Source organism: Vitis vinifera, chromosome 14 (assembly GCF_030704535.1).
Source record: "Vitis vinifera cultivar Pinot Noir 40024 chromosome 14, ASM3070453v1".
Classification (NCBI taxonomy): Eukaryota; Viridiplantae; Streptophyta; class Magnoliopsida; order Vitales; family Vitaceae; genus Vitis; species Vitis vinifera.
In genome coordinates, this window is record NC_081818.1 from 13,683,663 (window position 1) to 13,699,111 (window position 15,449).

Sequence of the window (15,449 nt, forward strand, 5' to 3'; positions counted from 1 at the left end):
TAAACACTCATAATTAACATTTATTTGATTTTTTTTTTTTGTAAAGTCCTATTTGAAATTCATATAAATTAATATTATATTCTATTACATTCGTGGACTTTAATGTAATATTGAAGAAAGCTTGGAACCAAATTTTCAGGCATGTCTTCAAAGTCAATATTCTAAGGCTTGGTATAATTTGACCAATCTCTTAGGCAGAAAAGGAAACCCATCTTCTTCTATTTACTCCCCATTTGAATAATAATAAAGAAATGCTATAAAAATAAAGAGATTGATTTACAGATAGTCATGCGCATGATAAATTTTTACCATTTTTTCCAATGAACCTAGTAAGAAAAAAAAAAAAAAAAAAATCTTACAAATATGATTCCCGTCTTCTTTATTTGCTGATTTCTTTAAATAAATTTCTTTATATTAAATTAGAGCGGCTGGGGCGGTAACCGGTAGACGCATGGACCCCAACCACCTACCGTTCCCCACACGGCGACTTTCTAAGTCGCGTTTGTCAACAAAGGTGGTGGTGTTTTTTTTTTTTTTTTCTTTTTTTTTCTTTTTTTTTTTGGGAAAAATAAAAAATCAGTATTATTATTTTATTTATCTTTTAAATGGTTGTTTTATGTTTCCAACACCGACCTCGGCTATAAAGCCAAGGCGACCTGGTGTTTGTTTTCGTGTCTCTGCTCAAAGCAACACCGTTCAATTCCGTTGTGTTGTTCATTTTTTTCGCCACCATGGCTCTGCTTTCAGATCTCATCAACTTGAACCTCTCTGATGTCACTGAGAAAATTATTGCCGAGTACATATGGTCAGTTTTATTTGCTAATCTCTGTTTTTTTGGAAGAACAGTTGATTTTCTATGTGTTTGGAGTTTCATTGAAAGTCCCACGTTGCTTTTTGTGTAAATATAGAGTTTTTCATTGATGGTTATGCTTTACTCTTGTGATCGCCTCCATAGGGTCTGTGTTTTGTGTGTGTTCTTTCTTTCGGACTCATGATCGCCTGTTTGCTTGATGAGAAAACTGAAGAAGTGAAAGGAAAATCGACCTTTTGAATTTGGGTTTTTATGTTGTTTTGGCTTTGAGAAGCCGAAAAAGATGGTTTAATTGAGCCAAGTAGCAAGTCCAAGGCAGAGTGAAATGAAAGTTTTTGATGTCCTTCATCGTTATTCATTCTTATATTTTTCTTGTTGTAACGAAAGGGTGAGTCAAGAATTTAGTTAACTTGTTTTGGTACTTTGTTTCTTTGTGACTGAACAAATCCTAATATCCATTCCCTCCATTCTAGTTCACTGGGAGCTTTATTGTTGATTCTTTGTACTTGTTTTTGTTTTCCTCCTGGTGATCAACCAATGGGTTTTGCAGGATCTCACTTTTTGGGGTGTTGTTTTTAGTTTTTGAGCCTTTTCTCTCACCGCCGATGTTTTTAATATTTCATTTCAGTATCAGTATCTACACTCTTTTGGTTCTTGCTTGTGTGGGGCTAGATTTCTCATAGCTTTTTGTTTATTTGGGTATGCCCGGGTCGATCCGTCAATATTTCTGAATTTTGGCTAACTCTCATCACCTTTTTTTAACAGGATCGGCGGATCCGGAATGGACCTCAGAAGTAAAGCGAGAGTAAATATTTTTATCCTTGAAGAACAAGTTCATGTTCATTTGTTGTGGTTAGGTGGGAAATTATCTCATGTGTTTGGTTGGTGGATGTATGCAGACGCTATCAGGGCCCGTTAGCGACCCCCACAAGCTACCCAAATGGAATTATGACGGATCCAGCACAGGCCAAGCCCCTGGAGAGGACAGTGAAGTGATCCTATAGTACGTTTTTCTTGTTTTCGCCATTTCGCCTTTAACCATTTCCGGCTAACAGATTTTCATACTCTGATTTTGGGTCTTTCCTTGTGAATATTTTCCTGAAAAGAAACAAAATTGATGGGTTTTTTTTGGTGTATATTTGATGTAACAAACCAGCCCTCAAGCAATTTTCAAGGACCCATTCAGGAGAGGCAACAATATTCTTGTGAGTTGTCATCATCACTTAAATTTTACATATAAGACATGCTGGTTTTAGTACACCACTGATTTTCTTCTTGCAAATCTTACTGGACTTAGGTCATGTGTGATGCTTACACTCCTGCTGGGGAACCCATTCCAACCAACAAGAGGCATAACGCAGCTAAAATATTTAGCCATCCTGATGTCCTTGCTGAAGAAACTTGGTATCTTCTTACTCGAAATTCCTCTTTTAGTGTCATACCTACTTTTGTGGGACTTTGTGTAATTCATTTGCTTAATAATTCATGGAACAGGTATGGTATTGAGCAGGAGTACACCTTGTTGCAAAACTCGGTTAAATGGCCCATTGGCTGGCCTGTGGGAGGTTATCCCGGCCCCCAGGTATCATTGCTCATTCTCTTGGCAACACTAAAAGATTTTATTCGCTTTTTTACTTGCTAGTATTTTCTAGCAGTTACTGATTCTTTTGTGATTGTCACAAAGTTCTTTTGATTTTAAACCTCACTGAAGATTGATAGATCGATCATGGTTTTATTTTGGTATCCAAGTCTAGAATGACGAGTTCTACCCCTTTTCCATGGACATGTGCTTGTTGTCTTAAAATTTAATTTGTTTGCTTATTTCAAAATTCTTTTTGAGCTCATCGAGCTTCCCTTCCTTCCTTTTCTTCAAAGTTGAATGGTTCAGCGGACAGTTAAAATTGGTTTTGAACCATAATTTTTATTATTTGTGGGATAAAGCAATGTTGTTATGGCTCGGCAGGGACCATACTACTGCGGTATTGGTGCTGACAAAGCCTTTGGGCGGGACATTGTTGATTCTCATTACAAGGCATGCCTTTATGCTGGAATCAACATTAGTGGCATCAATGGTGAAGTTATGCCAGGACAGGTAAAATTATAAGGTTCACATTTTATTATTTTTCTTTCCTTCTCTTTTGTATAATTTACCGAAAATTTTCTATCTTACATACAGTGGGAGTTTCAAGTAGGCCCTTCAGTCGGCATCTCTGCTGGGGATGAATTGTGGGTTGCTCGGTACATTCTAGAGGTAATTTAGGTCCCTAACAAATATTATTTTATTTATGAGAGTAAATCTCCCCCTCAACATTTTGGATTATGTGATATAAACAGAGGATTACAGAGATTGCTGGAGTGGTGGTTTCCTTTGATCCCAAACCCATTCAGGTTAGATTTTGTTCTTTTTTTTCCACTTTGGTTAATTTTTTTGCCCCTTGATTGACTGTGCATAGGAGGTCATAGAACCATATCTAGTTTTGTTACTTGGTTTTAAAATTCGAACTTTGCTTGGATGCTTTGTCTCACCAGGGTGACTGGAATGGTGCCGGCGCTCACACAAATTACAGGTAGTAATATATATGATTTATAACGAGTTTGTTATATTAATTCTCTCTCTGTCTCTTTTATACTCATATTTACTGAGGCTTTTGATGATGGTTTCAGCACTAAGTCCATGAGAAATGATGGAGGTTATGAGATCATCAAGAAAGCAATCGAAAAACTTGGGCTGAGGCACAAAGAACACATTGCTGCATACGGAGAAGGCAACGAGCGCAGACTCACAGGACGACATGAAACTGCTGACATTAACACATTCTTATGGGTAAAAAAAAAAAAAAAATTCCAGTTGAGAATTCAGTTCAGTTAGCTCCTGGAATACAAACCTAATATTTAATGTTGGATTGTTGGACAGGGCGTCGCAAACCGAGGGGCATCCATCCGAGTAGGCAGAGACACAGAGAAGGAAGGTAAAGGGTATTTTGAGGACAGAAGGCCTGCTTCCAACATGGATCCATATGTGGTGACTTCCATGATCGCGGAGACCACCATCCTATGGAAGCCATAAGTGTTTCCAGATGTTGCCGTTGTTCCAGGGGATAAAATTTGAGTCAGTCAGTTGTGTTATTTTGGTGCTGTGTCTCATTGTTTGCCCTTGTATTTGAGGTAGCAAGGGGGGTGGGTTTATGGCCCCCTTGCCTGATCATTTCGCCTCTTGTTAAAATAACCATTACCTTAGCATTAATAACGACATTTGAAGGCCTGGCTTCTATTGTTGCAACTTGGAAGGGTTAAATTTGTTTCTTTGCTTTATCTGTGTTTGTCTTCTTTTAAGTCGTATGGGGGTTTGATATATTTGTTAGTATGCCTTATTTTTATACAGGGAGTTTATATATATATATATATAGCCACTGTTGTTGAGCATGGTAATAACTGAAGACGGGGGAGTCTCGGTAGGTGGTGGGCCTGGCTCAGGCTCCAGCTATAGACAAGGAAAGATATGGATCATTGTAATAATTTTCCTTTTTCTTTTTTCTTTTGAAATGTAAAAATTAAATCAATTAATATAAAAATTTCTCATGTCAAAATTAGTCTAAAGTAATTATGTCAATATCCCTCCCATGAACAATTATATTTTTCGTGAATCCATTAGGTAAAAATCAAAAGAGACTTAATGCATTGGATTCTTTATTTTGGAACGCAAAAATTGAGTTGATTAATACGAAAATTTCTTTGAATAAAACTATCCTAAGAATGACAATGCTAGTTTCATCCTAGAACAATTTTGGTATTGGCATTAATTAATTATCAATTTTTGTACAAGAAATTTTGGTATTAATTCATTTAGTGTCTATTTTGATACATTTATTATTTTTAATAATTTTTTAAAAATAGAATAAATTAATAAATACGATATAAAAATTAGAATGTCTTGCACAAAAAGTATAGATTTGAATATTTAAAAGTCATTTAATTTTTTTTCAAATTTAAGAATTTTTTGATACCCTAATTTTGTTAAACAGTGCTTTAAATCATTAACTTTTAAATGTATACATGTAGAAAATTTTAGTATGTTATATAAAGGGTAGTATAATTATAATGTTTATCTAAAAAATTGATAACTTTAGAAACTTTTTATAAAAGATCAAAATTTTAAAGGTTAAAGAAAAGGGTGCATTTAGCAAATTAGACGAGTTTGTGAAGAGGCAAATATTTTTCTAAGCATGCAGTTAGGGAGACGACTTGAGGTTGAAAGATAAAAAATAAAAAATAAAAAAAATAAAAAAATTGAAAAAAATTGCAAAACAAAACAAAAAGACTAGTGCATTTAGGAAAGTGAGTAAGTTTGAAAAGCATAGCAAAATAAAACAAAAAATAAAATAGAAATGATATAAAAAAATTGAAAACACTAAGGGGAAAATATGTTTCCATATGTTGGTAATTTACTTCAAAAAATTAAAGGGATTCACCATTACAATTCAAATCAATCCTACTAGGTGACAACATAAACGTCTTCTAGAGGTAATCTTCCTCTGGGCTACGAATAAAACAACACTAGTCCCAGGAACCTGTTTGGAAGAATGCTTTGCCACCCTCTTCAGAGCCTTTCCTCCTGAATTTGCTTCACATATTGAACTGACAAAATTTGCTTGAATTACAAGTATGAAGTTGGAGACAACTTGAAGGGTTCTCTTTCCAAACAAGATTCGGAAGGATATATTGATTGAAAAGCAGAGAAATTAATAAAACTCAGACTAACTCTCTTGAAAAACAGACAACTTGCAGAGAAAATCAGAAAACTGAAACAAATACCAGAATCTGGGCAAACTTGGATTGCAACTAGACTGTGTTGGAGCTTGGCAATTTCAATGAAATCACAACTGAGCATTTTTGCACAAGGGTTCTTCATTGTTATTCTATAACAAGTAAACATAGTACAGATAATTAACTACTACATCTACATACATAAATTTGCTAACCTTAGCACTATCCCCAATGCTTGAACTTAGACTAAAGCTTCCATGACCCGTAGATAATAAGGATTCATTAATCTAGGCATCTCAACCTGATGACACAGTACAGTTAGTATCATTCAAATTTTGTAGAATGTTACATGTGCATTAAATATGATAGATTAAAAGTACCTGGGTTGGCTTTGACAACCTGCATACGAGGAGTGATTATAGTGGGCAAAAACTCATCATTCTAAACCATAAGGAAGTGTGAAAAATAATAAAGTAGAAACAATAAGTGGGCAATGCAGCAGGGGCTTAAAAAGGTCAGTTGGTTATGATAGAATCTAAATAGAACATTAATCATGAACACAAAAATTTCATGTCAAAGCTTAAACCATTGCAGAAAGTATAAAAAATGTCATTGAAACTTCCTCTATCCCAAACCAAAAAAGCTAAAAAAAGAAAAAAGAAAAAAATATTTGCTGAAATTGGAAGAGAGGCATTGTCATTTGTCAACCACATTGCCCTTGCTAATACTGCAACCATTGTTGTATCATTTGTTGCATTTGTTGTTGCGTCAACTTCATTTGTTCTTGTTGCTGCTGAATTTTCTTTTGCATACTTTCTTCATGTTTTCGATGCATTTGTTTGAAATGCATCAATTCTTCCTATGTATCCTTGAGCTTTGATGCAAGGGCCACATTTGTCTCTCTTCTACTTGTGGCTCCGAAGACAGATGAGGGAGTTGGACCAAACCCTAGACCACCACTGCAAGAAAAAAGGGAATCAATGACGCTTTTTAAGTGTCAAGAAAAGTATAAGATGACACTTCTCTAAAGCATCATCTTCTCCCATGTCATTATATGTTTTAGTCAATAATGACACTTCTAGGAAGCGCCATATTTGATTTATACTTTCAATGACACTTAAAGAAGTGTCATCTTTGAATAATGTTAATGATGACACTTATAAATGCGTCATCTTTGAGTATTTTTACTGAAATAATTTTTATAAAATTGTCATTGTTGACACTCATGCGGATATCATCTTTGGATTATTTTTTCAATGACACTTTTAAAAGCGTCATCTTTGTTTTATGTTAATAATGACACTTAATAGAAACGTCATTTTTAAGCATTTTATTTTAATAATAATATTGCTATTATGTTTTTAAAATAATGAATTTCTCATATAATTAGATAAAAGCAAAAGCAATTATAAATCATAAAATTAAATTGAATTGTACAAATTAAAATATCTCCAAATATTAATATACAGTGGCTTAGTTTGAATAATTAGTATAATTACTCGTATACAAATTATAAATTTGTTCATTAGATCAAAATATTTCAATGAGAATTTTTAAATCCAATATAAGAACAAATATCGGTGCAATGACTACAAAAAGAAACCATCATCAACAAAAGCCTAGTTCAACCTCCTAATGATTTAAATGATATCATCTTCATGATTTTCAGCATCGCTTCATTGTAATGATTTCTCTTATTGTAAGCCAATTTCCTTTGCAAGCTATATATATATAGATATACATATAACTTTTAATTATACATATAACAACCAATATAATTGAAACAAAAAGGATATAAGAATAGGAAATAATCCAACATATTAATTAGCTTTTGTTCAAGTAAAGCAATAAAACAAACATATTAATATTTTTCTTATTAGGTCAAAGGTAAGAATTTTTACTAGAGTAAATAAATTATTAGTGTTAAAAAATACTGCTACTAAGTAAGATAATTACCTCAATTATTAAGTGTACAACCACATGAATATGTCTTAGTTCTCTTAATTATTGAAAAAATCCATTTTATAATGATTTATACTATGTTGATAGTGAAGAAAATTAAATCTTCATTTACCTTATCATTGGCATCATCCCCCATCAAAGTCTTCTTCATTAGGCTCTTGCTTCAGAGAGGTTATCAATAACATTAGAGTAATATAAAGCAAAAGATGTTAATTAAAAAAAATAAAAATAAACATTGATAGATCTACCTTTTCACAAAATAGCTATATTCTAAGATGCCTTAAAAATTAAAAGAGATTGTTATGTAGCTCACCCATATAAAGTTATTCAATTCATGTTTAAAGAGAGGTGAATTAAAAAAATGAAAAATAAAAATTGACATATTTACCTTTATTCACAAGATAACTATATTCTAAAATTCCTTAAAGATGCCTAAAGATTAAAAATTAACACACTACCTATATTCCAAAGAACAAAAAAAAAAAAAGTTGTACAATGAAAAGATGTCTCTACGCACAAGGATCCACACATTAATGTGATGCAACAGTTGCTCACTAAAAGAAATGACAAAAAAGAAAAAAAGAAAAAAAAAGAAAAAACAGTTGCTTGAACTGAAATATCCCACAGTGCACTCCAAATTCCACTTTCTACCATCAAGATATCATGATTGACTAATGTGGTATGTTAAACCATGTGACACACTACCTTAATTTTCTTTCTTTTCTTTCTAAAAGTCAAATTAGGAATAGCATTTGATCACTAAGGGAAAGAAAGTACTAGAATCTTGCAACCACTAATCCAAAACCTATAAACATAAGTTTCCAAACTTTCCATAATATTTTTTTTACTATTCTTGCCTTAAAAATTATGATTACCACTAGAGTTTCCTAGGAAAAAACCAGAATTTTGCAAATTAGAGCAATTCAATGAATCAAACATACACAAAACACACTAAAATTTCTTTAAAACACTCACCATTTGGCTTATAATTCGCCATTACATTAGATTATGATATTCTTCATTGTATTATACCATTTATATTTAGTGATTCAGTATGATTTTTGAGAAACATTTAGTTTATCAAAAGCATATAGGAGGTTAATATCCTATTTTGGAGGACAGTTGAAAGGGTTTACCTCATAGAGGAATCTAGTATTTCTTAAGATAAAATCAATGGATCCTTGTAGGAAACATTCTCTGAAATAATGCTTCCCTTGGTCATCATGAACCGTTCATGCCTTGAGCTCCATAAAATCAACAACCATAGAATACTGCTTGATCATTTGCAACTCTAAGCCCCCCTCTACCCTCCAACATTACTAGGTGATTCTGGAGGAGTAGTATTCTTTACTAGGAATCACAACAAAATATCATCAATAGGGTTAGTCTAAATAATAATAATAATAAAAATCAACTTGGAATGTTGTGTAAGTTCCCTACATGTTTAGAATTCATTACCTGAAGTTAATGTTGTATGCTTTAAAGTTGGGAGCAAAGATGGCTATTGAATTGATATATATGATCCCTCTTGTAGAATTTGCAGTATCATTTGCAAACTAAAAGACCAACAATGCTGCGCAAGAAATTTCATATAAGGACTGCCCAATTGCATATTTTATTTGTTTTTAACGTGTTTGTTGTGCACAAAGAATGCCAAATATTTGCAATTTTTCACTGAATTCCAATTTTCTTTCTTCTTAGATTGGTTGATGTGCATATGTGTTTGATAAGTTGATGTGCATATATATGTGACAATGTTAGAATTCATGAAGCTAACAAAGAAAAAGAAATCAGAGTTAATGACTTGTAAATGCCAGAATTCATAATGATGAAGGTTCTAAAGAGGCTAGAATAAGGAACATCCATAAAAAAATTGAAGTTTCTACATAGAAAAACAATACTAAAGACTATCCAAGGCTAGGCCATAAGGACTGTACATACTTTAGGAAAGTAGCACTAATGGATGAGTTGTGGACATATGTGCTAACATTGGATGCTTCATGGTGACTGGAGATAAACCATAGAAGTAGGATCCTAATTGGAGGTACAACTTATTTTCATGAAGTACTAGAAATATGATGCAACAACAATTAGTTGAAAAAGGTCAATCTTGTTATGTATTTTGTTGGCTACCAACATAAAAGCTTAGGTGTCCTATTTTTATTGGATCCATGAAAATGAGAAATGTTTTAGTATTAAAGAAAACTCTAAATATAAAACTTTTAGTTATATTATGAGAAGTTGAGCTCAGGAATTATTATAATGAATGGTTTGGAATTTATGTTTTCTAAGTCCCAAGGATCTAAAAGTTCAAGAAAATGACATAAAATTAAGTAATCATTGATGTAGAAAATTGTAAAATAGTTTAGCTTAAAAACTTGTGGAAGGGACATGTACACTATTTTAGTTTTCCCTGTAGTCAGCGTTCTCACATGAATACCAAGAAAAATAGAATGGTTATGAAAGTAAAAGCCATGATTTCATTAGGCAAGAAGCAAGTCTAATTCTAAAAAATCTCTAAATTAATTCTCACTTCTCAAATATCAATTCTTGCTTCAATCATACCTGATCCATCTCTCCTATTTCCAACTCTACGTGTCTCAACCCTAGCTATCCCAACTTATCAAGTACCTTGTAGATCCTGCAATGTTAAATAGTGATAAATACACCCACGTATAAGAATTTCTTTCACTTAGTAAAATGCCTAATTTTTGTTAACTTAACTATTTAATCAAGAGTTGATAATTCTTCTAGAATTTGAATATTTCTTACAAGGCAAGAATTTTCGTCACTTAATACAAAATTAAACTAATTAATTATTACAAAAAATAGGTATAGACCTTGAAAAAAACATAAGTTAATTAAAATAAATAGTTTAAAATGTGAAACTAAAACTATACCTACTATTTAATATCATCATTTAAGTAAAATATATGTTGAACTTGAAGGAAATAGAGCAATATCCTCACTTGACATTAGCATAGTGGTTTAAAGTTCTTTCCAATAAGCCAACCCAACATCTACATGTATAAAAAAACAATTTGATACAATTTAGAGGTAGATATTAAAAAGACTTCCAAAGAAACTAACATCAATAGCAAGAGAATATAAAATATTTTGAGAAAATACCAATACTCTAAAATTTTCCTATAATTAAATACTTATTGAGTATATTGTGGTATCTAATTTAGTAATGTAAAGATAAATATGATGCTATAGGAAAAGCAAGGTCAAAGAATCAATAATGTCATACAAATAAGCAAGGTTAAAAAATTGAAAGAATTTATGAGCACCCATCAAAATACTTCATCTACTCAAGGTCAAGTAATCGCTTCATTACTTCTCCTATTACCTGGTACTTACACTAATTCAATAAATTTGAATGAATGAAAAGTCATTACTTTTCAAATTATAAATTAAAATTTTAATATTTTAAAATATTTTGGGATATTTTTTTTTTTACCATAAATTTAAGTTTGTCAATTCTGTCATTGTTTTAACTTTATGCAATGTCATGGTCCTAAGGCCTAAATCAGGTTCAAATATTCTACTGTCCAAAAAAATTAATTTTTTTATAATTGGGATCCTTTGTCTTCTATTTAATAAAATGATGAATATTAAAAAAAAAAAAAATTATTACACTTAAATTTACATTATTTCTTCTTTATCTCATTGTTATTAAAAACTAATAAAAATATGAAATTTTAATGACGGTACATTCAAATGCCTAAACAAAATAAATAAAAATAATTACTTGATTCATTATTAATTTATTATGTAGCTTCTAATATTTTTCTTCTATAAATTCTAAAAGTTTGAGGAGAATCAATTTAATGATTAACCATTGAAATTAATTCTACTATTTAACAATGAAAATTTTAAAAATACTACGTTTATATAGATATTATTAAATTTTCTAATATATAAGAATACTCCATATCCTTTATTATTAAAATAAAATAAAATGTTTTTTAATTTTGTTATTAAAACTAAAGATTGGTTTGTCTAATCATCTATCATAACTAGATTTTATTATCAAAAGTCAAATACAAAATTAATTTTCAGAGATCACTCCACTCCAAATCCATTATCCTAATTTCCTACCAAAGCACTCCACTCCAAATCACCAATAGGAATTAAGCTGCCCATTATCCCATTTCACCAAGGCCTTCATAAATGGTACTCACCACCATCTCCCGAAATCTTACCAAAGCTAAACCTGCACACACTTAGACAAACACTAAACTCATTTAATATCCCAAGACATTCAAAGCCTCTAATTTGAAACAAATTTTCTGCAAATCTAGTTGGTTGTCTACTTCCCACAACCAAACACATACCCACAAAAATGCAAAAACGCTAAAATACTTTCATTTTTTAGAGACCAATGAAAACCCTAAGATTATGATAAAATAAAGACACTACCCCACCACCAATACTTGCAGTCAAGGCTTCTCTTTCTTCACCATTTCCATTCACTACGCTTCTTTGCACGGATCTAAACACAAACCTATTTCCAACTCAAATCAAAATGAAAAAAAAAAAAAAATCAACCTTTTTAACAGAAATACAAGGATTTCAATAGTAGAGTAGTGTATCAGTAAACTATAATACACTAGACAAAGTTCAAGCTTTGAACATACATAAAACTAATTGTTTTTCTATTTCTTTATTGCTCTTTACCTAATGCGAAAGTTACATAATATAATGGCCCAGAAGATAGGTGAAGTATTTTTGGGTGTCTTCAGTGGGGCATTCCTAACAGTTGTTGGTAAGGCTTCCAATTGGTAGCTAGCCAGTAAGGTTATTGATTTATTGTTGGTGGCCTCCGATGAGTTTCCCAATGGTTGAAGGTTTGAAGGTCATCGATGGTTTTGGGTTTTTCTTTCCTATACAAGCTAGGTTTTTCAGATGCGACGAGGTGTTTGAAAAATAGGGAAACATGGGTCTCCATCTCTCTCTTTCTTTCTTTCTTTCCCTCTCTATTTTTTTTTCTCTATCTATATATAGTATAGGAGATAATGACACTTGTTAAAATTGTCATAGTATCTAGTTCAATAATGACACTTAAAAAAAAGTGCCATCGTTTTATTTAATTCATTGACACTTTTTAAAAACGTCATAGAATTAAGTTTCGTTATTTGTAATTTTTGTAGTAGTGCACATACATGACCATGTCTCTCTGAGCCCATTATCAGTGTGTATATGTCATCCACCAATAGTGGAGTGGATGACACAACTATGGATAATGTGGATGTTGAAGACTCCTTGGTGTGTGATTGTATTTGAACCGCCAAAAGCTCATCAAACTTAGCCTACAAAGAATATTATGGAAAATTAATTGTTAAAACATATAATGAAAATGTACCATAAATTCTCATTCTATAAGAATTATTAGAAGATAACTAATTATTCACCATAATTTCATGAGACGCTTCATCAACAGGTGTTCCATTCTTACATGTATTCGTAAGCTTAAACATCTCTATCCGATTAGGCTGTATTCCATCGTCCCTCAATTGGCTCTATCATCCTCAATTATTACATTATAATAAACTTGTCATGATGAACACAATATATTATTAAAAAAAATTTGCTAACCTGTTCATAGCGAAATTGTGCAAAACTCTTAGATCTTGAAGTATGATCGATTTTTTGTTTAGTTCTATTTTCCTTGTTCCTTTTAGAGATGGCTTGTATTTAAAACAAATATATTGCAGAATATATTGACATTCAATTTAACATTGTATTATATGAACATTTTAATTACCTGTGCCTTTTTTGAGCTCCAAAAATAAACAAGCCACTTCCAATCAGCATTAGAGACAAATGGTGGTTTATGCTTGAACCTCTCCCCATTCGTATGCCAACAGTCATAATATTTTGCTTTCATCCTATTTTTATAGCTTCTATATTTATTTGAGGCTATACCCAATATTTAATCTTTTCAATCTTTATCTAATTCAAGTTTTTCCTACAAATGATTCAAACGTTAGTCATAGAATATGGTAACAATGAAATGACATATCATATAGTGAGAAATACAACATACCAAAACAAAGGCCCATACTTTCTCTTTTGTATCATCTAAAACAATTTTCCAATCACTAGCTTGGAGACCCTTCCCCTATCCATCGACCGGTGCGACTTGCGATTAAAAAAAAATGTGTGGAGAAAAAGTGTGGTTTTCGAGTTTTGGAAAATCCGTCCTGATGAGGAACAATTTTGCTTGGAGTCGTCACTTACTTTTTATTTTTATTTTTGAAATGGGGAAAATTAAGTAAGAACAAAACCCCCTCAATGACTCCAATTAAGAAAAAGCGGTCCGCGAAACTCGAGGACCTATTAGGAAAGTACCTCATGTGAGGTAGCACCTCTCTAGGCCTGAGATCTGGTCTCTACTAGTGAATTGGGTACATTGGAACATATGGGTCAATGATCAGTGAATTCTCCATCGGGCAGCATGGATGACAAGACTCATACAATTCTAGTTGGTATTCGACATGCATAGGAAATCGACAATCAGAACAATGATGCGTACCTGAGGTCCTTAGCCATGCGCTGTGGAAAAGGGTGAGTCAATGAGCACAAGCACACAACACATGCAACCACCAAATTTACTAAAATTTAGTTGTATTTCTACTTGAATTAAGAGAATTTTCAGCCATGAACCAACCCTATACATGTAACCTCTAATCTTCACCAAACAACCACCAAAATGTAGCCATGAAACTTCATTACATGGCTAAAATCTAGCTATTCCAATTCCATTGATTTTCGGCTAAGAATTAGCATATTTTCCACTTGAATTTCATCCACTAACAGCCACAAATTTCATAATTCTCCATAAAAAAATTTCAGCTGCCAAAGATCAATTATATGGTGGCCTAAAGGGTGGTTGTGGGTGCATGGTGGTGGTGAAGAGGCCATGGGTGATCTGTGGTGAGATGCGGGCTGCATGGGGTGGCTTTAGATGACCCATGAAGGCCATGGGTGAGTTGTGAGGTGTGCGGGCTGCATGTGGGTGAGCGTGTGAGGGTGAGGTGTGCACGGGTGAGCTGTGTGGGCTTTATGAGTGCATGAAAGGGAGGTGTGGGTTGCATGTGGTGGCCATGGTGGCCATGGGGTGTGTGTGGACTACCTATGGGTTGTGTGTGTGCTGTGAGGGAGGTATGAGCTGCATGTGGTGGCCATGGGGTGAGTGTGGACTACCTATGGGTTGTGTGTGTGCTGTGAGGGAGGTACGGGTTGCATGTGGTGGCCATAGGGTGTGTGTGGACTACCTATGGGCTATGTGTGTGCTGTGAGGGAGGTACGAGTTGTATGTGGTGGCCATGGAGTTGTGGGCTGTAAGAGAGGTACGAGTTGTATGTGGGTGAGCATGTGAGGGTGAGGTGTGCACTATTGAAAAGGAAAGGATTCAAATCCTATTCAAGTGGCCAACAATAGCCTTGATTCGGGTTTCTTCATTGCAGGTGAAGCTGCTGAGGTATTTACACCTTTAATTGAATTCAAAAATCACTCAACCTTCCTCGTCAACCCATAGAAACACACCGAGTATGCTGGGATTGCTGCACACCCATCCCTTAGACCAACACTTCTAGCATTCTCTTGAAACAATGCCCAAATACATAAAGACTGGAACACCATATGAGAAAAGAAACATAAAACATAGGTGAAAACATAATAGACTCAGAGGAATGATGAGTAGAAAAACAATTAATTAACGTGAATAGCCTCATTTCAAGTGCTAATCCATGGGCCAAAACAGGGGAATGATTCAAAATACAATTTGAATAAAAAAAACAGGGCGTGATTTCTACCATCAAATCCGAAGATGGACACATATGCAAATTATTTTCAGATGGGATCAATGGCATTAACAGAATGAAGAACATAGCAAATAGACAAA

The 15,449-nt window shown here is 33.1% G+C and overlaps 1 protein-coding gene across 1 annotated transcript; it reads left to right on the forward strand.

The window, feature by feature from the left end:
- The first annotated feature begins 717 nt into the window (after nucleotides 1–717).
- LOC100246404 (glutamine synthetase) lies at nucleotides 718–4,089 on the forward strand. The gene is given in 12 exon segments (NM_001281125.1): nucleotides 718–805; nucleotides 1,577–1,616; nucleotides 1,711–1,814; nucleotides 1,968–2,016; nucleotides 2,109–2,215; nucleotides 2,306–2,393; nucleotides 2,775–2,903; nucleotides 2,988–3,062; nucleotides 3,146–3,199; nucleotides 3,341–3,378; nucleotides 3,476–3,635; nucleotides 3,726–4,089. Coding segments are annotated over 12 exon segments (1,071 nt in total). The 5' UTR covers nucleotides 718–731; the 3' UTR covers nucleotides 3,879–4,089.
- The last annotated feature ends 11,360 nt before the right edge of the window (nucleotides 4,090–15,449 follow it).